At 45.7% G+C, this 27,037-nt stretch overlaps 1 protein-coding gene and 1 pseudogene across 1 annotated transcript; both read left to right on the top strand.

The window, feature by feature from the left end:
- The first annotated feature begins 5,828 nt into the window (after positions 1–5,828).
- LOC139158180 (vomeronasal type-2 receptor 26-like) lies at positions 5,829–8,334 on the top strand. The gene is made up of 3 exons (XM_070735598.1): positions 5,829–5,958; positions 6,716–6,941; positions 7,656–8,334. Exons 1-3 carry the CDS (start codon positions 5,829–5,831, stop codon positions 8,332–8,334), a joined length of 1,035 nt encoding a protein of 344 aa, XP_070591699.1.
- A 479-nt stretch (positions 8,335–8,813) lies between these two features.
- LOC139158179 (vomeronasal type-2 receptor 26-like) overlaps positions 8,814–27,037 on the top strand; it is a 33,778-nt pseudogene continuing 15,554 nt past the window's right edge.

Raw genomic sequence — 27,037 nt, 5'->3', positions numbered from 1 at the left:
TTCTTAGTTTGTATGCCAGCCATCTTCCGGATTTATTCGCATGCTCAAAGTAATCTTGTTTTACTGTCTTTATTTTTTCTACAATTGATTCTTGTTCTATTAATCTCAATTTATGTCTTATTAATTCTCTCTGATTTTTTAATTTGTCCTCCTTATCCTCTTTTTGCATTAAAATTTCTAATTTTCTTAGTTCTTCTACTAGTGTTCCTTGATATTTTTTCTTTTCTTTATTTTTTCTTGCTATAAATGATATTGTTAGTCCGCGTATATATGCTTTGGTTGTATCCCATAGATTTTGAGGTGTAGTGTCTGTATTTTTATTTATTTTCAAAAAAATCTCTAATTCTTTCTCTATCCATTTCTTATATTCAGGGTCTTTTATTATAGTTCTATTCATTGACCAATTCTTTATTCTCTTTTTAGCTTTCCAATATATGGATAAAGGGTTATGGTCCGCCCAAGTATTTGTCTCTATTTCTATTTCACTTATTTGTTCCATTATGTGGGTAGGGGCCCAAACCATATCGATTCTAGACCATGTCTTATGCGGGTTAGAATAAAAAGTATACTGTTTATCTTTTAAATGCTGTTCTTGCCATACATCTTTTAATGCTAATTCTGAACTCATTTTCCAAAATGAGACCGGTAAGATTACCTTTTTTTCTTTTCTTTTCTTTTCCCATTATAATCCATATGATCACCTGAAATTGCATTGAAGTCTCCTACTATTATCATATTTTCAATTGATATCTCATTAATTTTTTCATGTAAGTCTTTATAAAATTCTTTTTGATTATCATTTGGTGCATAAATTGAGACAATTGTTAATGGTTTTGTTTCTAAGTCTAATTGTACTATCAAAATCCTTCCATCCCCATCATTATATATTTCTTTTGATTCAATTAATTCATCAATATACATTGCTACACCTCTTTTCTTTTGATTGGCCAAACTAGTATATAATTTCCCCAATTTTGGGTTTTTAAGGAGACTTCTTTTTGATTTTTTAATATGGACTTCTTGTAAAATGTTTATCTGGGCTTTTTGTTTGGTAAGTTTAGTTAATACTTGGTTTCTCTTCCTTGGGTTATTCAATCCGTTGATATTGACTGAAAATATTTTCAGATCATGTGTCATCCTTATTTATAGTACCTTTTGACTTCTTTTGGTTCTCGGAGTCGAGTATCCAAGATTAAATCCTGTGAGATCTGTAGTTGTTTCGGCTTCATGACCAATGCTTCTTCCCCTCCGCCACCTGTAGCCCCCATCATATCATCGCTAGGCTTTGGTTGAATATGGATTTGTGCTGTACTGTCCAGTCCACTGCGTGCTAGGAAAGATCTTGCTTGTTCTACGCTTTCTATTTTCACTCTCGTTGATTGCCATGTTAGGGTCAGTCCTTCTGGTATCAGCCATCTGAAAAGAATGTTCTTCCTGATTAAAATGCTTGTGAGAAAATAATATTGTCTTCTACTCTCTCGGACTCTCCTCGGGACTTGTTTCAGAATCGTGATTTCTTTCCCGTCACGTTGAAAGGATTTGTTTTTTGTGTATTTCAGTATCGCATCTTTAACAATTCTTCTTGTGAACTTAATGTGGACTTCTCTGGGTAAATTATGGCACCTTACATATCCAGTCTGGACTCGGTAGACTTCGTCGATTTCTTTTACCAGGTCTGTTGGGTCTAACTGTAAAATAGCTCCCATGACTTCTGCCATTTTTGCAGGCAAATCTTCATCTTTTTCTTCTTCAATGTTTTGGAACCTCAAGCCGTGCAGTGCGGAGTGAAATTCTAGATTGGTTATTGCTATATCAAAGTCTCTGCGGGCTGCATAGTTACAATCTTCATATTCTTCTACTCTCTGTCCCACATCTTGGATTTTTCCTTCTGTCGCTTGTATTCTCTTTTCACTGTCTTGTAATTTTTGTTGAATGACCTTTATATTTCCGTCCATTTCGGCGACATTCCCTTTTACTTCAGTTAATTCAGTTTTAAGTTCCGCAATTTCTTTTTTGATTTCATCTTTCATCTCCTTCATCTCCTGCCTCAGTTCTTGTAAGTAGGTTTTCATTTCTTCTTTATTTGTGTCACTTTCAATTTTTGCCTGGTTTTGTAGTGCTTTGATGTCTGCTAGTGCTTCTTGGATAATCTGGAAGCCAGAGTCCATCGTAGGCTTGTCTTTTTCTTTCTCTTTGGCCAACATTGTAGGTATGGTCCTTTGTTGTAACGGTGATGAAGTTGGGGATACTCTGGGTGTAGAAGTGGGGACGGGAGTAGTTGGTTGTTTTCGTGATGTTATTGTAGTCACTGAAGTCACACTGTGCCCTGTGGGTACCTTTCATAATTCAAAATCACTGTTGTTATTTTATTTTAAAAATTATTTTAATCAAAATCTTATATATTCTTATATTCTTAGTAAAGAAATGGTACAAAGAAAAGAGAAAAGGAGGAGATTAGGTATATCAATTCAATTCAGTTAATGTTATAATTAATTATTTTGGTTTAATTAAAAAGGGAAATTAAAAAAAAGAAAAGGAAAAGAGGGGGTGAAGAGGTAGAAAAATATTTCAGTGAGTTCCTAGACTTCTTGGGGGGGGATCAGGTGGGAGAAAGGAAGAAACCAATATTTCTAGCACATAGCTATTTAATACTAAAAAAGAGGGAAATAATTAAAAATAAAAATGGAAAGGGGGAAGCGAGAAGAACAAAAAAGAAAAAAAGGAAAGGAAATAGATGAAAAGGTAGGGAAATTTCTTTAAAGAGAAGGAAATAATAGGGGGGAGGAGAGAAGAGACTATAAAAAGTTCCTTTAAATGAAAAAAAAAGAGGAAATGAGATATGAAAGGATATATATATAGAGAAAAAAAATTTAATAACAGTACAATAATAGTAATCAATTAACTAAAAAATATAAAAGAAAAAAGGATCTAAAAAATCTAAGAGAAAAATCCAAAAGGTAAAAAAAGAAAAAAAAATGAAGCGAAAAAAGAAAGGAAACAATTAAGTCCAAAAATGCCAAAGTATGTGATACCAAAATATGCTTGATGAAAATCTCTTTAAAAAAAAAGAATACTCCAAACGGATATCCAATGTAATGTCCAATATAATATCCAATTAAAATAAGTATCTTCTTATTATAAAAAAGGATTAAAAATAAGAAAAACAAGGAAAGGAAGAACGAACACAAAAAATATCCTTACGCCTCCAGATTCATGTTGAAAGGAAAATAGTCCCACTTAGTCCATAAAAAAGAAAGAATTCAATCAAAAAGAATTATAAAAATATAAAAATAAAATATACTGTTTAAAATTTAGTCCAGACAGTTACAATCTCAGTAAAATTCCATTGTAAAAAGATGATTTCAATTCAATCCATGTTGTCGTATATTTGATTCATTTAAACATTTTTACTCTATCTAGTCAGGTAGCTATCAAGTCAGTCTTTGGTTGTCAGATAAAAATATGATTTAAAAGGAAAAACAAAGGTGAGAAATAAACAACAAAGGCATCACACTATTCTAAGATTGTAAAAAAAATGTAAAAGAAAAGGATTACTGTATTCGGTACTAATGGATTCAACAAAGGCAAGTAGTTCCGGCTAGGCTTCTCTCCGCGTATGGATATGACTTACAATTTGTTTATTCTTCCTCTGCCAGTGTTCGTCTTCAAAGTTCTTTTTTCTGAGAAAAAAAAAGATTCCGAAAGATTCTGTGTGGTGCTGTAAATCTCCCTTATCTGCCGATCTGCTGGTTTGTAGACTTCTTGATCTTTCTTTAACTTCCGCTTTCGGCAATCGCTATGGCTGCACCCAGACGGCCGTCTGGTCACAGCTCTCCATTCCCGTAGCTGCGGGGCTGTCCCTAACCCCCGGGGTCGCGGCGATCCGTCCCGGGGGGTCCAGGAGACCCCCTGTCCTAGGCCGACCCCGTCCGGGTGTCGGCACAACGCAACGAGGCGTCCTACGGGGTGAAACGAAGGCCATGGAGCCGGAGCTTGGCTTCCACACCTCCGGCGCGATCGAGCTCCACCCGGAAGTCCTCTGAAGTCCGGGCAGTTCTAATGAGTATAAGGATTTATTGTAAGCTTATGCTCTCTACAAGAATCGGAACTACTAACAGTCAAGGGAATGTAGCAGGAGATAAGAAAGGCATTCAATATGGGCTGGACTTACCGTATTTTTCGCTCTATAAGACGCACCTGCTGATAACACGCACCTAGATTTTAGAGGAGGAAAATAGAAAAAAATATTTTGAGCCAAAAAGTGGGCTAAAATATGTATTACAATAACAGAATAACTTAACAGCTGGGAAGCGGGTTCGGGGGGGTGCTGGGAAGCCCCCCAGGCCAGCTGCGATCTTTTAAAACAGCCGCGCTGCTTCCCAACTGACTCCTGAAGCCAAAAGCCAAAGGCGAACTTCCGCGCTTCAGGAGTCAGCTGAGAAGCGGCGCGGCTGTTTTAAAAGATCGCAGCCGGCCTGGGGGGCTTCCCAGCACCCCCCCAAACCCGGGTTGGGGGTTCGGGGGGGTGCTGGGAAGCCCCCCAGGCTGGCTGCGATCTTTTAAAACAGCCGCGCCGCTTCTCAGCTGACTCCTGAAGCGCGGAAGTTCGCCTTTGGCTTTTGGCTTCAGGAGTCAGCTGGGAAGCGGAGCGGCTGTTTTAAAAGATCGCAGCTGGCCTGGGGGGCTTTCCAGAACACACACCCCGAACCCCCAACTCGGAACCGCATTCGGACGAACCCCCCCCCTGTCCCCATCCCTGCGCCCCCTCTGCTCCAGCGCCTCCCCCCCCCTCCCTGCCTGCATCTTCGCTCCATAAGACGGGGCTGATTTTTCATCCTACTTTGGGAGGAAAAAAACTGCGTCTTATGGAGCGAAAAATACGGTAGATCTCTTGTGAGTGCACAGAGACTCATGACTTATAACATTCATTTATCTATCTATCTATCTGTCTGTCTGTCTGTCTGTCTGTCTGTCTGTCTGTCTATCTATCTATCTATCTATCTAATTATCTATCTATCTATTTATCTATCTATCTATTTATCTATCTATTTATTTATTTATTTATTTATTTATCTATCTATCTATCTATCTATCTATCTATCTATCTATCTATCTATCTATTTATTTATTTATTTATTTATTTATTTATTTATTTATTGTTAGAGTTGAAAGGGACCATGAAGGCCATCAAGTTCAACCCCCTGCCCAAGCAGGAACCCTATAGCACACCAGTCAAGTGGCAGTTCAATCTTCTCTTAAAAATGTCCAGAGTGTTGGAGTTCACAACGTCCGCTGGTAGGTTGTTCCATTGGTTGATCGCTCTGACCATCACTAAGTTCCTCCTTATCTCCATGTTGAATCTCTCCTTGGTCAGCTTCCAGCCGTTGTTCCTCGTCCAGCCCTCTGGTGCCCTGGAGAATAAAGTGATCCCCTCCTCTCTGTGGCAACCCCTCGTATACCTGTAGACTGCTATCATGTCCGCTCTGGCCCTCCTTTTCTCTAGGCTATCCAGGCCCAGTTCCCTCAGTCTCTCTTCGTAAGTCTTGGTTTCCAATCCCTTAATCATCTTGGTTGCTCTTTTTTGCACCTTCTCCAGAGTTTCAATGTCTCTTTTGAAGTGTGGTGACTGTTTGACCACTCCCTCAGGCTCAGCCTGGCCATCTCCTACATTTCCCTGAAATCAGACTTTTCTCTCTCATAACACTCAGTCCACAATTATTTGTCCATTTTCCTTCCAACTCTAATAATAATCTAAAAAATCTAAAAAATGTAATCTAAATACCTCACATAAAACAGCACATGATCTGATGGAGAGAAGCTCCCTGAAAATGGGCTCCAGTATGAGTCTGAAAGCTCAGAAGACGAAACTGCTGGATCCAGGGACCAACATTATCCTGGGACACCTGTATTTGTGGAAAAACACAGTGCACAATTCATCTGACTCTGAAATGTACAGTGGTCATTGATGTGCCCGTCAGCTGGAGACATCCCTTTTTTAATTATTATTGTTATTGTTATTGTTATTGTTATTTATTAGATTTGTATGCCGCCCCTCTCCGCAGACTCGGGGCAGCTCACAACAGTGATAAAAACAATATATAATGACAAATCTAATAATTAGAATCTAAAATAACAATTGTACATTTAAAAATCTAAAAGCAAGGATCCCCAATATAAAAAACATACATACAGTCATATCATGCACTAAAACTACATAGGGGGAGATGTCTCAGTTCCCCCACACTTGATGACAGAGGTGGGTTTTAAGGAGTTTACAAAAGGCAAGGAGGGTAGGGGCAGTTCTAATTTCTGGAGGGAGTTGATTCCAGAGGGTCGGGGCCGCCACAGAGAAGGCTCTTCCCCTGGGTCCCGCCAGATGACATTGTTTAATCGACGGGATCTGGAGAAGACCAACTCTGTGGGACCTGACCGGTCGCTGGGATTCGTGCGGCAGAAGGCAGTCTCACAGATATCCTGGTCCAGTGCCATGAAGTTTTCCCAGATAAAACTTAGCAAAGAGTTGGGGTTTAACAGATTCTTTTCTCTGGCCAACCTATCTTCATGAAGGATTATCTGTCCTTTTGATCCACCATGAAATGCACAGAGGGTCATTCCATCACAACAAAAAGGAGGAAGTCATGTCACCATTGAGGAAGGAAAGACAATGTTCATAGCAGATGCCATTAAATCCTTTAACAAAGATTCTTCATTTCAGATGCTGCCTACTGTGATTTTTGCCCAGAAGACCAATATCCCAACAAGGACAAGGACCACTGCATTCCCAAGAAGATCCACTTCCTCGCCTATCAAGAGACCCTGGGATACACCTTAGTTTCCCTGGCCCTTTTTCTCTCTGTGATCACATCTGCAGTCCTGGTGATTTTTCTCAAGCATCACAACACACCAATTGTCAAGGCCAACAACCGAGATCTCACTTACATAGAAACATAGAAACATAGAAGACTGACGGCAGAAAAAGACCCCATGGTCCATCTAGTCTGCCCTTTTACTATTTCCTGTATTTTATCTTACAATGGATATATGTTTATCCCAGGCATGTTTAAATTCGGTTACTGTGGATTTACCAACCACGTCTGCTGGAAGTTTGTTCCAAGGATCTACTACTCTTTCAGTAAAATAATACTTTCTCATGTTGCCTTTGATCTTTCCCCCAACTAACTTCAGATTGTGTCCCCTTGTTCTTGTGTTCACTTTCCTGTTAAAAACACTTCCCTCCTGAACCCTATTTAACCCTTTAACATATTTAAATGTTTCGATCATGTCCCCCCTTTTCCTTCTGTCTTCCAGACTATACAGATTGAGTTCATTAAGTCTTTCCTGATACGTTTTATACTTCAGACCTTCCACCATTCTTGTAGCCCGTCTTTGGACCCGTTCAATTTTGTCAATATCTTTTTGTAGGTGAGGTCTCCAGAACTGAACACAGTACTCCAAATGTGGTCTCACCAGCGCTCTATATAAGGGGATCACAATCTCCCTCTTCCTGCTTGTTATACCTCTAGCTATGCAGCCAAGCATCCTACTTGCCTTTCCTACCGCCCGACCACACTGCTCACCCATTTTGAGACTGTCAGAAATCACTACCCCTAAATCCTTCTCTTCTGAAGTTTTTGCTAACACAGAACTGCCAATGCAATCCTGGTCTCCCTCCTGCTCTGCTTCCTTTGCTCCTTCCTCTTCATTGGTCGACCCAGGAAGATCACTTGTCTCTTCCAACAAACTGCCTTTGCCATTGTATTTTCCCTTGCAGTTTCCTCTGTGTTGGCAAAAACTGTCACGGTGGTTCTGGCCTTTATGGCCACAAAACCAGGGAACAGCACAAGGAAACTCTTAGGAAAACCCCTGTCCAACTTCATTGTCTTAGCCTGTCCCTTGGTGCAAGGAATTCTTTGTACTACCTGGCTGGTAACCTCTCCCCCATTTCCCAACTTGGACTTCCACTCACTAGTAGGAGAAGCCATCTTGGAATGTAATGAAGACTCAGCTTTTATGTTTTATGCTGTCTTGGCCTATTTGGGTTTCCTGGCCCTGGTCAGTTTCACAGTGGCCTTTTTGGCTAGGAAATTGCCTGACAGCTTTAATGAAGCCAAGTTCATTACTTTTAGCATGCTAGTCTTTTGCAGTGTTTGGACCACTTTTCTCCCCACCTACCTGAGCACCAAAGGGAAGTCCATGGTGGCCGTGGAGATCTTCTCCATCTTGGCCTCTGGGGCTGGTCTCTTGGCTTGTATCTTTTTCCCCAAATGCTACATTATCCTATTGAGGCCCCATCTGAATTATAGAGAAAATATAATGAGGCATAAGAATATCTGATTTATGCTCAGAACTGGAGATTTATTTTGATTGTGGACATTTCATATTTGATCTGATTTCTAAAAAAGGATGAAGTGAGAAAAGGACTTGTATATTATACAATTGGAAATTAAATAATGCATCTGATCACAAACTATCTGTTAATCAACAATAATCACCCATCCTTTAATTTTTCATTAATGCTAGTTGACCGTACTAATAAACATGGAAATTAATACTGCAGAATTTATTGTTAACATTCCACACTGGAAGTTTCTCCTTCAAATTTGGAAGGCTAAATGTTTTGTGCGGTTTGTCTAGAATTGGAGTTGTCAACATAGATTAGAGAAGATTGTGGGGGTGGTAGATATCTTGGTTTCTGCAAACAAACCAACTGAAGCTTAACAACAACAAAAACCTCCTGACCATAACTACCATATGATCCTTGAGCAAAAATTAAGAGTTCCAAAAGTTCCCCACATTGCAACACAGCCTCAAGCATGGCAGAGCAACATGAAGCAGGACAAAAGAGGGAATATGCCCAGCTGGGTTTCAGGTATGGCACCAGCTTCGACCCCAGGGAAGGTGAGGAGGAGTGGCTATTGTAGCCAAGGAGAACCTTCGCCTGCGTAGACTTGCTGCTCCTGAGATTGCGGGTTGTGAGTCCCTCCTTGTAAAGTTGGACTTAGGGGTTCAGGTGGGCTTGTTACTCATGAACCTGCCTCCCAGCTGCATGTCAACAGCCCTGCCTGTGCTATTATAAACTGAAATTATCTATACTCCGCATCTAACAGCTTTCACACATTAGAGCAAAACTTTGGCAGCATTGCTTGGCAGGGATGGGCTGCTGAGGATGGGCTGTGCGGTTTGAAGAATACCCTCATCCTATTAACCAGAGTATACAAAACATTTGCCAGACCAATCCTCGAATACAGCACACCCATCTGGAACCTGAACTGCTTACCAGACATTAATACAATTGAGAGAATCCAGTAATATTTCACAAGAAGATTCCTCCACTCCTCTGCTTGCCACAGAATACCTTATTCCACCAGACTTGAAATTTTGGACTTAAGGAGTTTACGAAAGGCAAGGAGGATGGGGGCAGTTCTAATCTCAGGTGGAGCTGGTTACAGAGGGTTAGGGCCGCCACAGAGAAGACTCTTCCCCTGGGACCCGCCAAATGACATTGTTTAGTTGACGGAACCCAGAGAAGGCCAGCTCTGTGGGACCTAATCAATCGCTGGGATTCGTGCGGCAGAAGGTGGTCCCAGAGATATTCTGGTCCGATGCCATGAAGGGCTTTATAGGTCATAACCAACACTTTGAATTGTGACCGGAAATTGATCAGCAACCAATGCAGACTGTGGAGTGTTGGTGTAACATGGGCATACCTTGGGAAGTTTGCCTTATCTCAGCTCCAACATGCATGGTGTGCTGGCCAGCTCATTTTTTGATCACAAAGAGGCTCTGGGAGGACATTTTTGGCTTCCAGAGAGCTTTTGGCGGGATGGGGGGGGGCTTTGGAGCCTGAGGAGGATGAAACATGAGCCTACTGGGTCCACCAGAAATTGGGAAACAGACCATTTCCGACCTCCAGAGGGCCTCCAGGGGGCGGGGAAAGCTGTTTTCACCCTCCCCATGCATTAAATTATGGGAGTGGGCATTCGTGTATGCATGATAGTGCCTGGGCACACTCTTTTGGCATCCAAGGAAGAAAAGGTTTGCCATCACTGCCATAGATGATGGTATTTAAAACTACCAGGTCAGGTAGACCCAAGGTAGAAGTAGTGTCCCATCCCAATTTTATCAACATATACCCAAAAATATAATCTCTGCTCTGCTGATATGTAGACCGCTTCTGAACTTTCCACACTAAAGTGGAAAAGAATGAAGCTTCGATTTTGGGTTTTACCAATTAGATTGATGGATCTTTATAGAAATGGCTTGTTCATATTACAGTGGAACCCCGACATAAGAGCTGCTCGACTTAAGAGCTACTCGAGATAAGAGCTGGGAGAGGAGAGACATTTTTTTATTTTATTTTATTTATTACTTGGATTTGTATGCCGCCCCTCTCCGCGATACGAGCCGAGAAGAGCCGGGCTGGCTTACTTTCCTTCCTTTCCGCGCTGATGCAGAGCCACTCGAGCAAAGCGTCGTGCCCCTCTGATGCTTTCGGCGGCTTCCGAAGCGACGCTGGGCTCTTTTGCCGCCAAAAGCGTCAGGGGGGGCGTGACGCTTTGTTCGAGTGGCTCTGCATCAGCGCGGGAAGGAAGGAAAGTAAGCCAGCCCGGCTCTTCTCGGCTCGTATCCCGGCACTTGGTGAGTGGAGAGGCGGTCGCCTCCCCTGCCGCCCCACTCTGGGGGTCCTTGGCTTCTGCTGGGGGTGGGGGGATCCGAACGCTGTTTTGAATTTCACATTCCGAGTGGCCCAAACGCCAAAGGCGAACTTCCGCACCTCAGGAGTTAGCTCGCAAACGGCGCGGCTGTTTTAAAACATCGCTGCCGGCCTGGGGGGGGAGAGGGAAAGGGGGGAGAGGGGGGAGAGAAAGAGAGAGGGAGAGAGAGAAAGAGAGAGGGAAAGGGGGGAGAGGGGGGAGAGAAAGAGAGAGGGATAGAAAGAGAGAGAGAGTGAGAGATGCTCAGTGAGCCTTTCTTTGAAGTTTCCTTTCTTTCTTTCTTTCTTTCTTTCTTTCTCTCTCTCTTTCTTTTTCTCTCTTGCTCTCTTGCTCTTTCATTCTTTTTTCTTTCTCTTTCTTTCTTTCTTTCTTTCTTTCTCTTGCTTTCTTTCTTTCTCTTGCTTTCTCTCCTTCCTTCCCTCCTTCCATTTCTTTCATTCTCCCTCTCTATTTTTATTTCTCTTTCATTTTCTTTCTTTCTCTCTTGCTTGCTTGCTTTCTTGCTCTTTTTCTTTCTCTCTTTTACCTTCCCTTCCTCTATTTCTTGCTTTCCTTTTCCTTCCTCCCTTCTTTCCTCTCTCTACAGGATTGGGTGGCAGTGAAGTTACTCTCCCCTTTCATAAGTTTCCTTGCTTCCTTCCTCTGTTCCTGTCCCTTCACCCTTTCTTTCTTCCTTTCTTTCTTTCTTCCTTCCTTCCTTTCTTTCCTTCCTTCCTTTCCTCCCTCCATTTCTTGCTTTCCTTTTCCTTCCTCCCTTCTTTCCTCCCTCTACAGGATTGGGTGGCAGTGAAGTTGAATAAATAACTCCAGTTTAATGAATAAAAATAAAAGTTTGCCATGTTGATTGTTTTGGGTAAAAAGAGGAAGGGAAGGAAAGCTCTCAGCTTATCATCTTATTAATAAGTAAAGTTACATTTATTCTTGCAATGTCTTTTTGCATAATTTAGACTAACTTTGTGAGTTTTTTGAGGGCTGGAACCAATTAAAATTATTTACATTAATTCCTATGGGGAAAAGTCATTCGAGATAAGAGCTGCTCGACTTAAGAGCGCAGGTCCGGAACGAATTAAACTCGTATCTCGAGGTACCACTGTATTATGAAAATAAACAAAAAGTTGTGATTTGATGTTAATGTTTTATTCTACTGCAACAGAGAGAGTTGGAAGTAGTTTTCTTTCTTTTCCTATCCCCCCTCTTCCTCCTCACCGTTTTCCTATTTACTTTTGCATTTGGTATCTTATTTTATTCTATACCTCAGTACAAATGTTAAGCTTGGAACCAGCTTCAGAGAAAGGAGAGAAGCACACAAAACCATTTCCTATTAGCCCAGCTGGTCCAAAGGTAGATCATGGTTTATGGCCTCCTGCCCATAGAAGTTGACAATTGTGAAGATGTGTCAGCATCCTAATAATGTCCTTGAAGAGGGGTGGCATATAAATGCAATCAAGCAATCGATCAATCAATCAATGAGAAATAAATCAGAGTCCAAACCTTGGCCTTCTTTCAAATTCCAATTTATTAACAGAGCCATGTAGGATATGAACTGTAGTCAAACTGATACTAACTTTCTCTACAGTTCTCCATCCAGGTTAAGGTTCATCCTTGATCCCCACACCCACAAGTTCATCGCGTGGACCAGTCCGGTTGTCTACATGTCCACAGGCCTCCTCTGTATTTCCGCTGGTGCTGAACAAAGGATGACCTTGAATCTTCAGGAAGGAATTTGTTGTGGCTAGTATCTTTCTCCCTCATGCACCCATCCCTCCCAATTCCAACATTACTACTTTACTTGTGGCAGGCCAAAGTCTCTAACTTAAATGATGGCTTCGGCCTGAAAGAGGTACTTCTCAACGCAAACACAGCAAACAAACTTTTCTGGCTCCAGCTAGTTGTTCTATCTATCTATCTATCTATCTATCTATCTATCTATCTATCTATCTATCTATCTATCTATCTATCTATCTATCCATTCAATCAAACATGTGTAGGATAGTAGCAGTTTGTATAAATATAAGTAAAAAGTAACGATGAAAGAGGACAGGAACCGTAGGAAGAGTGGTGTGCTTATGCACACTCCTTACAGACCTCTTAGAAATGGGGGGGAGATGGTCGACTATAGACAATTTAAGGTTAAAGGTTTGGGGAGTTGGGAAGAAACCACAGTGTCAGGTAGTGCATTCCAGGCATTGATCACTCTGTTGCTGAAGTTGTATTTTCTGCAGTCGAGTTTGGAGCGGTTTACATTTAGTTTGAATCTATTACATGTTTGTGTATGGCTGCAGTTGAAGGTGAAGTCGTCATTAACAGGAAGGACATTTTGGTATACGATTTTATGAACTCTCATTTAAACCAGTTATTCAATCCAAGCTTTGGAATAATAGCTCCAACATACTAAGCTACAACTGACTGTAAGTGCCACCACACTACTCATTAGCATTCAGACTTTCTAAACAAACTGTGTCACAGGCCAAACTCCATTTTTTCTGCAGGTACTCAGTTTTGTGTAGCTCAAATACACACCTTCACTTTGATTCTCAAGTCCATCTACAAGAAATACAAGCATGTTTTCCCCTATTTGCTGTGTAAACAACCTTTCTCTCTCTCTCTCTCTCTCTCTCTCTCTCCCCCTCCCTACTTGGCAGTGGGTCCCACCTAGAGGCTAGATATGGGGCATGGTCGGCTCTGCCCACTCTGCTATGTGAATTGTTATGTGGGTAGAATGATTGCCTCTGTTTGCAATTATCATAAGAACAGTAATTCAACCCTCTGTGGATTTCCACCCACGTACAACTTGCAAGATAAAACTTGATTTAAAAATATATGCTCAAAGGTCCTCTTGGGGCCAGGAGAGGGGACAATTCCTGGGTTTGGGGAGATTCAGATGCCCTTAGTTTGGTCACAGCCCAAATACAGCTAAAGAGGAAGCATAGTTGATATACATTTGTCTGAGGGGGGGGGGTTCAGGTGGGCTTGTTACTCACGTACCTGCCTCCCAGCTGCGTGTCAACAGCCCTGCCTGTGCTGCTCGAGGAGGTGGCCGGGCTGGCGGTGGAGTTCCCCGGACTTATCGTCCTGGGGGACTTCAATCTGCCGTCGCTCGGCGGTTCCTCTGGACTGGCACAGGAGTTCATGGCCACCATGACAGCCATGGACCTGACTCAAGTAGTTCAGGGTCCGACTCACGAGGGTGGGCACGCACCCGATATGATATTCCTCTCTGAGCAACTGAGTAATGATCTGAGATTAAGGGGCTTAGAAGTGCTGCCTTTGTCGTGGTCAGATCATTTCCTACTGCGGCTTAACTTCCTGGCTCCAATCCTTCCCCGCAGGGAGGCGGAACCAATTAGGAGGTTCCGCCCCAGACGCCTGATGGATCCAGAAGGCTTCCAGATGGCGCTTGGGGTTATTCCAGATACACTTGTCCACAGTTCGGCAGAGTCTCTTGCTGAGGCCTGGAACAAGGCTGCAGGGGAGGCTCTTGACCGGATTGCGCCGTTGCGACCTCTCCGCGGCACTAGACCCCGTAGAGCTCCATGGTTCAACGAGGAGCTCCGGGTGTTGAAGCGCCAGAAGAGACGTCTGGAGAAGCGATGGAGGAAGAGTAAGTCCGAATCCGATCGAACACTTGTAAGAGCTCATATTAAGACTTACAAAGTGGCGCTCAAGGCGGCAAGATGCACGTATCATGCCGCCTTGATTGCATCAGCGGAATCCCGCCCGGCCGCTCTGTTTAGGGTAACCCGCTCCCTTCTTAATCAGAGGGGAGTTGGGGAGCCCTTGCAGAGTAGTGCCGAGGATTTTAACACGTTTTTCGCTGATAAAATCGCCCGGATCCGAGCAGACCTCGACTCCAATTGTGAAACAGAGTCGACTGACAATGAGTCAGTCGAGGTGACTGGGGCTAAACGTCTTTGTCCATCTGTCTGGGAGGGGTTTGACTTGGTGACACCTGATGAAGTGGACAAGGCCATTGGAGCTGTGAGTTCCGCCACCTGTTTACTGGATCCGTGTCCCTCTTGGCTGGTTTCGGCCAGTCGAGGGGTGACACGGAGCTGGGTCCAGAAGATTGTCAACGCCTCCTTGGGGAGGGGGTCCTTTCCGCCACTTTATAAGGAGGCGGTTGTGCGCCCCCTCCTCAAGAAGCCTTCCCTGGACCCAGCCGTGCTTAATAACTACCGTCCAGTCTCCAACCTTCCCTTCATGGGGAAGGTTGTCGAGAAGGTGGTGGCACTTCAACTCCAGCGGTCCTTGGATGAAGCCGATTATCTAGGTCCTCAGCAGTCTGGATTCAGGCCCGGCTACAGCACGGAAACTGCTTTGGTCGCGTTGATGGATGATCTCTGGCGGGCCCGGGACAGGGGCTTGTCCTCTGTCCTGGTGCTCCTTGACCTCTCAGCGGCTTTCGATACCATCGACCATGGTATCCTTCTGCGCCGGCTGGAGGGGTTGGGAGTGGGAGGCACTGTTCTTCAGTGGTTCTCCTCCTACCTCTCCAGTCGGTCGCAGTCGGTGTTAGTGGGGGGTCAGAGGTCGACCCCGAGGTTTCTCCCTTGTGGGGTGCCTCAGGGGTCGGTCCTCTCCCCCCTGCTATTTAATATCTACATGAAACCGCTGGGTGAGATCATCCAAGGGCATGGGGTGAGGTATCATCAATATGCCGATGATACCCAGTTGTACATCTCCACCCCATGTCCAGTCAACGAAGCAGTGGAAGTGATGTGTCGGTGCCTGGAGGCTGTTGGGGCCTGGATGGGTGTCAACAAACTCAAACTCAACCCAGACAAGACGGAGTGGCTGTGGGTTTTGCCTCCCAAGGACAATTCTATCTGTCCGTCCATTACCCTGGGGGGGGAATTATTGACCCCCTCAGAGAGGGTCCGCAACTTGGGCGTCCTCCTCGATCCACAGCTCACATTAGAAAAACACCTTTCAGCTGTGGCGAGGGGGGCGTTTGCCCAGGTTCGCCTGGTGCGCCAGTTGTTGCCCTATTTGGACCGGGAGTCATTGCTCACAGTCACTCATGCCCTCATCACCTCGAGGCTCGACTACTGTAACGCTCTCTACATGGGGCTACCTTTGAAAAGTGTTCAGAAACTTCAGATCGTGCAGAATGCAGCTGCGAGAGCAATTATGGGCTTCTCCAAGTATGCCCATATTACTCCAACACTCCGCAGTCTGCATTGGCTGCCGATCAGTTTCCGGTCACAATTCAAAGTGTTGGTTATGACCTATAAAGCCCTTCATGGCACCGGACCAGAATATCTTCGGGACCGCCTCCTGCCGCACGAATCCCAGCGACCGGTTAGGTCCCACAGAGTTGGCCTTCTCCGGGTCCCGTCGACTAAACAATGTCGTCTGGCGGGACCCAGGGGAAGAGCCTTCTCTGTGGGGGCCCCGACCCTCTGGAACCAGCTCCCCCCTGAGATTAGGATTGCCCCCACCCTCCTTGCCTTTCGTAAACTCCTTAAGACCCACCTTTGCCGTCAGCCATGGGGAAACTAAAACACCTCCCCCTTGCCCATGTTGTTTGTTGATTGATTGACTGTGTGCCTGTTTTTTATATATACTGTTTTTTATGAGATTATTAATTTCAATTGGAACTGGATGGGTGGGCATTGGATTTGGTATTGTGTACTGTACTGTTTTTTATTATTGTTGTGAGCCGCCCCGAGTTTGCGGAGAGGGGCGGCATATAAATCCAATAAACCTAAACCTAACCTAAACCTAAACCTTTCCCTGTTGTGCTGAAACTGTGCTGAGAATTCACGGGCTACCTGCCATTCAGATTCTCCACAAATAATCATCTTCTTCTTCTTCTTCTTCTTCTTCTTCTTCTTCTTCTTCTTCTTCTTCTTCTTCTTCTTCTACTACTACTACTACTACTTCTCCTCCTCCTCCTCCTCCTCCTCCTTCTTCTTCATAATCATCTAGGGATAAAGGTGATGAGAATGGCTGGGCTTCCTCTCCTGATTTTGTGCCTCCTGCCTCTAACTATTGCTAAGAGCATGCACACTGGATGTGGGTTGAAAGGACATATAGAAACTCGCCTTTACTATTACAGGTCTGGAGATCTCATGATTGCTGGGAATTTGCACCTGTCAGCGGCTTCGATTATGAAGGTCCCAGACTTTGCGAAACCTCCATTGCAGTCTCTTCTTCGCAGTGTGTATGTTTCATTTGTGTAGTAAAGGTGCAATTAATTAATTCTTTACTTTGCTATTATATACTTCTCCCAGTGATTTTTGCACTGTCCTAAAGTACCGATTGTCAAATCTGTTCTGCCTAGAGTAGAAGCTGACTTGTATTATTCAATATGACAGAAAGACATATTGGGAAACTCATAGAGAAACTCAGTCCTCTAGAAACATAGAAACATAGAACTCTGACGGCAGAAAAAGACCTCATGGTCCATCTAGTCTGCCCTTATACTATTTCCTGTATTTTATCTTACAATGGATCTATGTTTATCCCAGGCATGTTTAAATTCAGTTACTGTGGATTTACCAACCACGTCTGCTGGAAGTTTGTTCCAAGGATCTACTACTCTTTCAGTGAAATAATATTTTCTCACATTGCTTTTGATCTTTCCCCCAACTAACTTCAGATTGTGTCCCCTTGTTCTTGTGTTCACTTTCCTATTAAAAACACTTCCCTCCTGGACCTTATTTAACCCTTTAACATATTTAAATGTTTCGATCATGTCCCCCCTTTTCCTTCTGTCCTCCAGACTATACAGATTGAGTTCATTAAGTCTTTCCTGATACGTTTTATGCTTAAGACCTTCCACCATTCTTGTAGCCCATTTTTGGACCCGTTCAATTTTGTCAATATCTTTTTGTAGGTGAGGTCTCCAGAACTGAACACAGTATTCCAAATGTGGTCTCACCAGCGCTCTATATAAGGGGATCACAATCTCCCTCTTCCTGCTTGTTATACTTCTAGCTATGCAGCCAAGCATCCTACTTGCTTTTCCTACCACCTGACCACACTGCTCACCCATTTTGAGACTGTCAGAAATCACTATCCCTAAATCCTTCTCTTCTGAAGTTTTTGCTAACACAGAACTGCCAATACAATACTCAGATTGAGGATTCCTTTCCCCCAAGTGCATTATTTTACATTTGGAAACATTAAACTGCAGTTTCCATTGTCTTTCCTGATAAGTTTTATGCTTAAGACCTTCTACCATTTTTGTAGCCCATCTTGGACTCCTTCACTTTTATCAATATTTTTTTTGTAGGTGAGGTCTCCAGAACTGAACACAGTATTCCAAATGGGGTTTCACCAGTGCTCTATACAGCGGGATCACAATCTCCCTCTTCCTGCTTGTTATATATCCTTGTGTGCCCCATCACATTTGGCCAATAAAATAATTCTATTCTAAAAAAATAATGATATTATGATTGTAAATTTTAATTGTTATTGCACACGATATTTGCACCCATACTACACACAGTTTGAATTGTTGATGAATTGTTTGCATTAAAATAAAATATTTTTTTTCTATATATATAAAAAAGTAAACCTGGAATGGCTATCAGGATTGAACAGGGATACCCAAATTGATTAGGGTCGAAAAGAAACAATTGGGGAATATTCCAGCCATTGGACAGAGAGAAGAATGGAGAGGGACAAAAGAGGGGGGTTTAAAGGGCCCATAATACTGATTGGTTAGGTTTAATATTTTCTCATGTAGCCATCCAAATTCAATCAAGGAACATGCTTTAATTAAAACAAATCAAATGAAAATTGTTTATGTGTATGTGTCCTCCAAATTTAAGCCCTTGCCCCCAAAGCAAGGTGACATTTACCAGCACTCAGAAACTCGACTGAAATATTTTCCTCACTGTAGATTCCTGCCTAAGAACTACCAAAGGATCCTGGCCTTGGCCTTTGCAGTCAGAGAGGTCAACAAAGACTTGCATCTCCTCCCCAACATCACCCTTGGCTTCCACATCTATGACCATCAACAGCCTCTCTGTGCTCTCCGCAAGACGCAAATTAGTTCCAGGTTATGACTGTGAAGGTCAGGATCCTCTGCTCTCTGTCATTGGAGGACTCAACCCCAAAACCTCAAGGCAGATGAATTCCCCCTTCAGCCTCTTCAAGGTTCCACAGGTAAAGGGGAAGCGGCTCTAGCTGGAGACAGCAAGGTGTAGACAAACCACAGACCCACACCAAAAATCATCTAAAGGGATTTGGCATGGAGACCAAGAGTATGAGACTCAGACAATCCATACTATATTTCATATTGCAGGATATGTTTTTATTTAACACAAAGAGAATGAGACAATGTTGAAATGCTGTATTTTCCAAAAGCAACCTCTTGTTAATTTATTCATCATAACAGTATAGCCACACTTTCTTCACAGTTTTTTCCTTGGGATCATGTTGATGGTTCCTTTCCTTGTGCTCCAGCATGTCCCAGCCAGGTGAAAGGTGTAACTGGTGACTCTTTATAAGACTTAAGCTTGCCACTCAAAGTGAGTCAGACTGAGTGGTGAGGCAATAACTTTGCAATAGTGTTGTGGTTAGCTCTGGCCCAGCTCCTGCCCCAAGGACTGTGGGTGTGGGGGAGACATCCACATGCTGCAGGCCTGTTTTGCCCCCGGTGGAATCTGATGATGAAGGCTCCTCTGACCAAGAAGACATGAGTGACAGGGAGGAGGAGAGTGGGGCAGACAGCTCAGAAGGAGATCAATTATCTAGCTCCTCCTTGCATTCAGAACAAGAGTTAATGATACAGCCACGCATGCGGAGAGCGATGCATAGGCAACAACAACTGAGAGATTATTATCAAAGAAAATGAGGCCACCTGTGGTTGGGTGGGGCTGTGGTCATTAGTGAGGCTGCTATAAAGAGCAGCCTGTGGGTTTGGCCATTGTGGAGGATTATCTGATCGTTGTGTTTCATGACTGCTTTGCTGACTTTGACCTTTTGTGTGCTGATTTTTCCCCACTTTGAAACTAAACCAAAGCAAAGTGTGTTTCATTTTGTGAAAGAAGAAGGACTTTGAATTGCCCCGCAGCTGCAAGCTAAGTATCACAGGACTGATAAGGGACTTGTATAAATTACCAGTTTGTTTGGAGATGAGTGCTCTTTTCTATACCAAAAGAGGGCTTAGTTTAAGTGAATTTTCATTATAAAGAACATTGTTTTGAATATTCAAATGTGTCTGTGTCTGAAATTTGTACCTGTGAATTTTTGGGAGGATTCTACCAGAGAGCCCAACAGAACAAATAGTGACCCTTAAAGTCTCCACCAATCTTTACTTTCATACTTTAAAAAAGAATCTCACTTTCTCCAGCTAGGTGTTGGCTTTGAGGTCCCTCAGAAAGACAGAAGAATCCATCCTTCCTTCTTACAAATTAATCCTGGTGAATCTGCTGAGTATGAAGGTTTAGTCCAGCTGCTCCTGTATTTCCAGTGGAACTGGGTTGGTCTTCTGGCCCCTGAAGATGAGAGGGGAGAACATTTCGTCTCAACTCTGGTACCAATGCTGAAGGAGAAGGAGATCTGCCTGGTCTTTACCGCAACATTTTCATCTGAGTTGACTGATACTGCAATCTTGAATTTTCTTCCTCGTTTTGAAATTTGGTTTAAAGCTGAAGTGATTGTTTTGCCTGGAGACACCCACAGTATGATTGCTCTACTGGAGGCTACATATAATTATGAAGAAATGAGAAAGATCTCATTTCATATCGTTTGGATCTTAACTTCCCATTGGAATCTTAATATTATGGGAGAGCTAGACCTACTGCTACTTGTAAAACAGTTCCATGGGGCTCTGCATTTTAGGGACCACACTCTAGATGTCTCAGAATTCAGCCGTTTCGTCCTGTCTTTAACTCCTTGGAAACCACAAGGGGATGTCTTCCTCCCAATGTGGTGGGAAATGGTCTTCGACTGCCAGATCTTCAAAGAAGGCAAGTTCCATCCAAAGTGGAAAACACGATGTACAGGAAGGGAGAATTTAAAGAATCTGCCATCTTACCTTTTTGAAATACCCATGACGGGGAAAAGTTACAATATCTACAACGCCATTTATTCTGTGGCACATGCTTTACATGCAATGTATAGATCCAAAGTGAGACCAGCCATGATGAAGGTTGGAAAGACGATCTCAAATGTCCAGTCATGGCAGGTAATCTCTCACTTTTAAACCTGTCCACTGATTTTTAGAGAGGAGGTTTCCCATACACATTTCTTGAATTACTGAATTGTATGCTTTCATGGTGTTGTGAGTGAGCCTAGATTAACTTTATATAAAATAGAATAAAATTGAATTGAATTGAATTCTTTATTGGGCCAGTGTGATTGGACACACAAGGAATTTGTCTGTGGTGCATATGCTCTCAGTGTACATAAAAGAAAATATAAATTTGTCAAGAATCCTAAGGTACAGCACTTAATTATTGTCATAGGGGTCAAAAAAGCAATGAGGAAACAATATTAATTGTTGTGGTTCAGTCTGGGACCCCTCCGGGAATGGCTGACCTTCTGTCGGTTTCCAGCTCAGAGGGAGAGGCTGAGGAACAGGAGGTGCAGACTGACGAGGAAGAGGAATCCCAGGCTGAAGAAGAAGGACAGCCAGAGTCCCACCAGGGGGAGCTCTCCCCAGCAAGCAGCCTGGATTCCTTAGGGGAAAATGCTCAAGACATCATAGATATGCGACAAAGGAGAGCTAATCAGAGACAGACTCAATTGGCTAAGTATTTCCAGCATTAGAGGTCACAGCTGGGTTTGGGTGTGGTGCTCTTGGGAAAGGATAAAAGGCGGACCCACCCTTCCTGGCTTGTGGAGTTTTATCTTGGAGATTCGTGAGACCTGTCTGTGAACTTTGGTGGCTTACAATCCTGGTTTGTGCCTTGGACTATTGAAACCTTGGGGGGGGGGGTGCCAGCAAGAAGCTTGGGGTATTGACTGGACATCAGGATCCTGCTGTAACGTATTATAGCCTGTCTGTTGTGAAGACAGGTTTTCCTTTGTGCTTATTTTTTTCAGCTATAAAATACTTTTGGCTTTTACCAGAGTGTCTGGCTGTTTTTTTCAGTTGGTGTTGAGGTCTGGGAAAACCCAGACAGAACAGTATAAAACTCCACCAACCACCAGACACCTGGTGCTCATTTTGGAGGGGTGGTTTGGTTGCTTTTTTCCTTGCTCTTTGCTGCTGGTTCCTTGTTGGACATCTTTTGTTTTTCGGCTTCCTGTTTTTGCCTGTCACCATGGATGTTTCTGCAGCTGACATGCAGGCTGTCTTTGCAGAGTTGCGAGGGGACATTGCTCAATTGACCCAGACAGTCTTGTTATTACAACATCAAGTGGAGGTTTTGTCCCAGGCGGCCCCACCCCAGGCGGCACCTGTGGTACCACCTCCAGCACCTTTGCCCAGAAGGAAATGTTTTGTGGCGATGCCGGAAAAGTTCTGGGGGGACCGGCGGCTGTTTTCTGCGTTCCAGAGCCAGGTGCAGCTTTTTATCAACGCCCAGATGATGCACTTCCCAGGGGATGACCACAAGGTGGCGTTTCTGTGTAGTTTATTGGCTGGCCCTGCAGCGTCGTGGGTGGCACCTTACCTGACCCGGGATGATCCGCTACTCCAGGACTACAATGCTTTCTGTGACTTGCTGCATCACCAATTTGCGGACCCGGTGCAGGAACAAATGGCCACGCGGGCGCTGAAGCAATTACGCCAGGGTTCGCGCCCCCTGGTGGACTATATGGCTGACTTTAGGTCTCTGGCCGGGCAAGTCCAGTGGAATGAGGCTGCCCTGATCGAGGCCTTTCAGGATGGACTATCAGACACGATGTTGGACGCATTGGTGCATGAGGTGATGCCCGGCACGTTGGACGGTTTGGAGCGGCATTGCTTGGCAATAGAGGCCAGGCTGTTGGCCAGGGAAGTCCGTCGAGCGGGACGGTCCAACCCCCGTGCATCAGGCGTCCCGCCGACACCTGTTTCACGGCGGGGGTTGTCAACCGTAAGCACCCCGGCTCCGGTCCCTGCGCCCCGACGTTTTTCACCAGCGCTGCCTCCACGCTTGATGGATCGTGTTGCTGCCGGGGAGCCGATGGACGTGAGTTACGCCCGACCCCGACAGACCCCGGAGGAACGAGGGCGTCGGCGGGCAGCTGGGTTGTGCTTCTATTGTGGGGCCCCGGGACATTTTGCTGTCGTTTGTCCCCACAAGAGGCGGAGCACAGTGGCTGCCGTCGTTCCCGTACCCTACAGTTCTCCCGTGCTTCCCATGGCGTCCCCTGTGCAGTTACAGGAGACAACCTCTGGTGTCCCCGTCCCTGCCCTGAACTCTCCGATGGCGGGGCCTTCGTCTGGATGTCCTCCGTCGCCGGAACGATCGGGAAACGAGGGGGGCCCGGCTTGGTGGCAACACTAGGTCGGGCGGGGATCCCACTTTCTTCTGACTCCACGACTCCCGAATTCGGACCGTTTCGACACCTGACGCTTGCGGTGACTCTGCATATCGCGCAACGGATTCGGACTTACCCTGCGTTGGCCCTCGTGGATTCGGGGGCGACGACGAACTTCTTAGACGAAGCCTTTGCCCAACGTCATTCCTTGCCCCTTTGTCCTGTTACCGCGCCATTAACTGTGGAGACTATCGATGGGCGGGTTTTGCTGGCTGGTCCCATCCGTTTCCAGACCCTGCCGGTGCGGATGTGCATCGGAACTCATGAGGAGGCCCTACAGTTTTATGTTACCAAGGGGCTTCATTTTCCCCTTGTGTTGGGGTTGTCATGGCTGCGTGCACATGACCCGCAGGTGGTGTGGTCTCAGAACCTGGTCACATTCTCCAGTTTGCAGTGCGTGGACCATCACCGACATGTGTGCGCAGCCCACGGCCCAGTAGTTCCCGCGATTCAATTACCCCGTTGCCTCGAGGAGTTCGCCGATGTGTTCAACGAAAAGGAGGCGGATCGGCTACCACCGCATCGGACGTATGACTGTGCCATTGACCTGCTCCCTGACGCCAAGCTCCCGGCTGGTCGTTTGTACTCCATGTCCGAGCCGGAGCTTGTGGCTCTCAAGGAGTTTGTGGAAAAGAATTTGGCCAAGGGATTTATTCGGCCATCCAAGTCCCCTTTGTCTGCCCCTGTTTTGTTCGTGAAAAAGAAAACAGGCGATCTCCGCCTCTGCTGTGACTATCGCTGCCTTAACGCCATCACGGTGCGGAATAGGTACCCCTTGCCCTTGATCCCTGAACTCATGGACCGGTTGCGGACGGCAACGGTATTCACCAAAATCGATTTGCGCAGTGCATACAATTTGGTCCGGATGCGGGCCGGGGATGAGTGGAAGACAGCGTTTGGCACGCGTTACGGCCACTTTGAATATACAGTGATGCCATTTGGCCTCACCAACGCCCCGGCCGTGTTTCAACATCTGATGAACGACGTGTTCCGGGACATGTTGGACCATTTTGTGGTGATTTACCTTGATGACATTTTAGTGTATTCCCCGAACCATGCCTTGCATTTGAACCATCTGCGCCGGGTCCTGCTCCGGTTGCGGGAGCAGCAGTTGTATGCCAAGCTGGAGAAGTGCCAATTCTTCCAGACGACCGTCGAATTCCTTGGGCACATTTTGTCTCCAGGTGGCATTTCCATGGACCCGAGCAAAGTGGCCGCACTTCAGTCTTGGCAACCTCCACGACGGGTGAAAGACGTACAACGTCTTTTGGGGTTTGCGAACTACTATCGGGCTTTTGTTCCGGGGTATGCCACATTAACCACGCCCTTGACTCGGTTGTTACAAAACCAAGTCCCATTTGGTTGGGGGGAGGCGGAACAGCGGGCTTTTGATGCCCTGAAAGCGGCGTTCATGGCGGAACCGCTTCTGCGCCATCCTGATCCCGCTCGGCCGTTTGTGTTAGAAACAGACGCTTCAGATGTAGCGGTTGGCGCAGTGCTCCTCCAAGCCCATCGTCCCGGTGACATGTTGTTTCCGTGTGCCTACTTCTCCCGGAAGTTGTCTCCCTCGTAAAGGAATTATACTATTTGGGAGAAGGAACTTTTAGCGGTGAAGGCCGCCTTTGAGCATTGGCGGCATTACCTGGAGGGGGCCCGTCATCAAATCGAGGTACGGACGGATCACCGAAACCTCGAGTATTTGCAGACGGCTCGGAAATTAAACCAGAGACAGATCCGCTGGTCTTTCTTTTTCGCGCGGTTCAATTTCCGCATCAGGTACACTCCCAGTGCCCAGAACCCTCGAGCAGATGCCTTGTCGCGCAAGCCGGAATACACGCACCCGAAGGAGCCGGCTCCTCTGCAGACAGTTTTACCCCCTGCAGCTTTGGCTGCCACTCAGGACCCAGTGGACTTGCGTCGCCGTTTACGGGAGGCGCAGCGGGAGGATGGGTTTGTAGCGCAGAGAGTGCGGGAGTTAACACCCAATTCCCCATGGACGTTTCAAGACGGTCTGCTTCGGTACCGGGGGCAGCTGTATGTTCCCGCCGGCCCAGTGAGAGGGTTGATTATGACCCAGTGTCATGACTGTCCAGTGGCGGGGCATTTTGGCCTGTTCAAAACATTGGAGCTAGTTTCTCGGACATTCTGGTGGCCACGCCTCCAAGATGATGTGCGTTCCTATGTGGCCACCTATGTCCAGTGTCGTACGGCCAAGGGGGTGATTGGAGCCCCACCGGGATTACTGCAACCTTTGCCCACGCCTGAGAGACCCTGGGGTGCCGTGTCCATTGACTTTGTAACTCATTTGCCTTCCTCTGCTCGCTTCACGGTAGTCATGGTGGTGATGGACATGCTCACCAAGATGGTTCATTTTGTACCTTGCACTAGGGTGCCCACTGCCCAACTCACGGCTCAAATGTTTATCAGTCACGTGTTTCGGTTACATGGGCTTCCGGATCGAGTGGTCTCTGATAGGGGAACACAATTCACAGCCCGGTTTTGGCGGGAATTGATGTCGGCCCTGAATGTGTCCGTGTGCCTCGCATCGACGCAGCACCCCCAGACCGATGGAGGTACCGAAAAAGTTATAGGGATACTGGAGCAATACCTACGGTGTGTAGTGGCGGATCGCCAGACTGATTGGTCCCGGTTTATCCCTGTAGCGGAGTTCGCTTTTAACAATTCCCGTCACTCATCGACCCGGCTCACGCCCTTTTTCGCAAATTATGGATTTCACCCTCGCTTCTTTCCCTTGACCCTCCTAGATTCCCCGGTGCCTGCTGCTGAGGACTTTCTCTCAGAGCTGCAGGCGGTCCACGAGATGGTGAAGAGGTACCTGAATAAAGCCAAGGAGGACTACAAGAGGGTGGCTGATCGCTCCAGACGGGATGTGCCCCCCTTGGTGGTGGGGGATCAGGTGTGGTTGTCCACGAAATATGTAGCTTCTGAATTACCCCGGCACAAATTAGATCCCCGGTTCCTGGGTCCTTTTCCCGTTGAGCGGGTGATCAATCCGGTGGCTTACCGGCTCACCCTGCCGGCCAACTTGCGGGTTCACCCTGTGTTTCACCGTTCGCTGTTAGTCCCTGTCCCTCCCGATTGTCCGCTCCGTCCCAATGTTCCCGTGTTTCCTGCCCCGTGTGTTCGTGACCACCTCCCTGAAGCTATGGTACATGACATTGTGGATTCCCGTTGGGTGGATGGGTGTTTCCAGTACAAGGTGCAATGGGTAGAGGGGGACCCTGATGATTGCTCCTGGGTGGAAGCGGCGTTGTTGGACGCTCCCGACCTTATTCGGGATTTTCACGCCCAGTTCCCTCAGAAACCGCGTCCTCTCCGCTGGCAGGTGGGGAGGGGACTTCCGCGGGGGGATGGTGTTGTGGTTCAGTCTGGGACCCCTCCGGGAATGGCTGACCTTCTGTCGGTTTCCAGCTCAGAGGGAGAGGCTGAGGAACAGGAGGTGCAGACTGACGAGGAAGAGGAATCCCAGGCTGAAGAAGAAGGACAGCCAGAGTCCCACCAGGGGGAGCTCTCCCCAGCAAGCAGCCTGGATTCCTTAGGGGAAAATGCTCAAGACATCATAGATATGCGACAAAGGAGAGCTAATCAGAGACGGACTCAATTGGCTAAGTATTTCCAGCATTAGAGGTCACAGCTGGGTTTGGGTGTGGTGCTCTTGGGAAAGGATAAAAGGCGGACCCACCCTTCCTGGCTTGTGGAGTTTTATCTTGGAGATTCGTGAGACCTGTCTGTGAACTTTGGTGGCTTACAATCCTGGTTTGTGCCTTGGACTATTGAAACCTTGGGGGGGTGTGCCAGCAAGAAGCTTGGGGTATTGACTGGACATCAGGATCCTGCTGTAACGTATTATAGCCTGTCTGTTGTGAAGACAG

The sequence above is a fragment of the Erythrolamprus reginae genome, chromosome 1, assembly GCF_031021105.1.
Source record: "Erythrolamprus reginae isolate rEryReg1 chromosome 1, rEryReg1.hap1, whole genome shotgun sequence".
Classification (NCBI taxonomy): domain Eukaryota; kingdom Metazoa; phylum Chordata; class Lepidosauria; order Squamata; family Dipsadidae; genus Erythrolamprus; species Erythrolamprus reginae.
The sequence above is the reverse complement of the archived record's forward strand: the minus strand, read 5'-3'. Positions and strand labels throughout refer to the sequence as shown.

Coding starts and splice junctions, on each gene's coding strand:
- LOC139158180 (XM_070735598.1), top strand. CDS start 5,829: ATGGGCTCCAGTATGAGTCTGAAAGCTCAGAAGACGAAACTGCTGGAT. Junction 5,959..6,715: donor TGACTCTGAAATGTACAGTG/GTCATTGATGTG, acceptor TCTTCATTTCAG/ATGCTGCCTACTGTGATTTT. Junction 6,942..7,655: donor AACCGAGATCTCACTTACAT/AGAAACATAGAA, acceptor AACTGCCAATGC/AATCCTGGTCTCCCTCCTGC.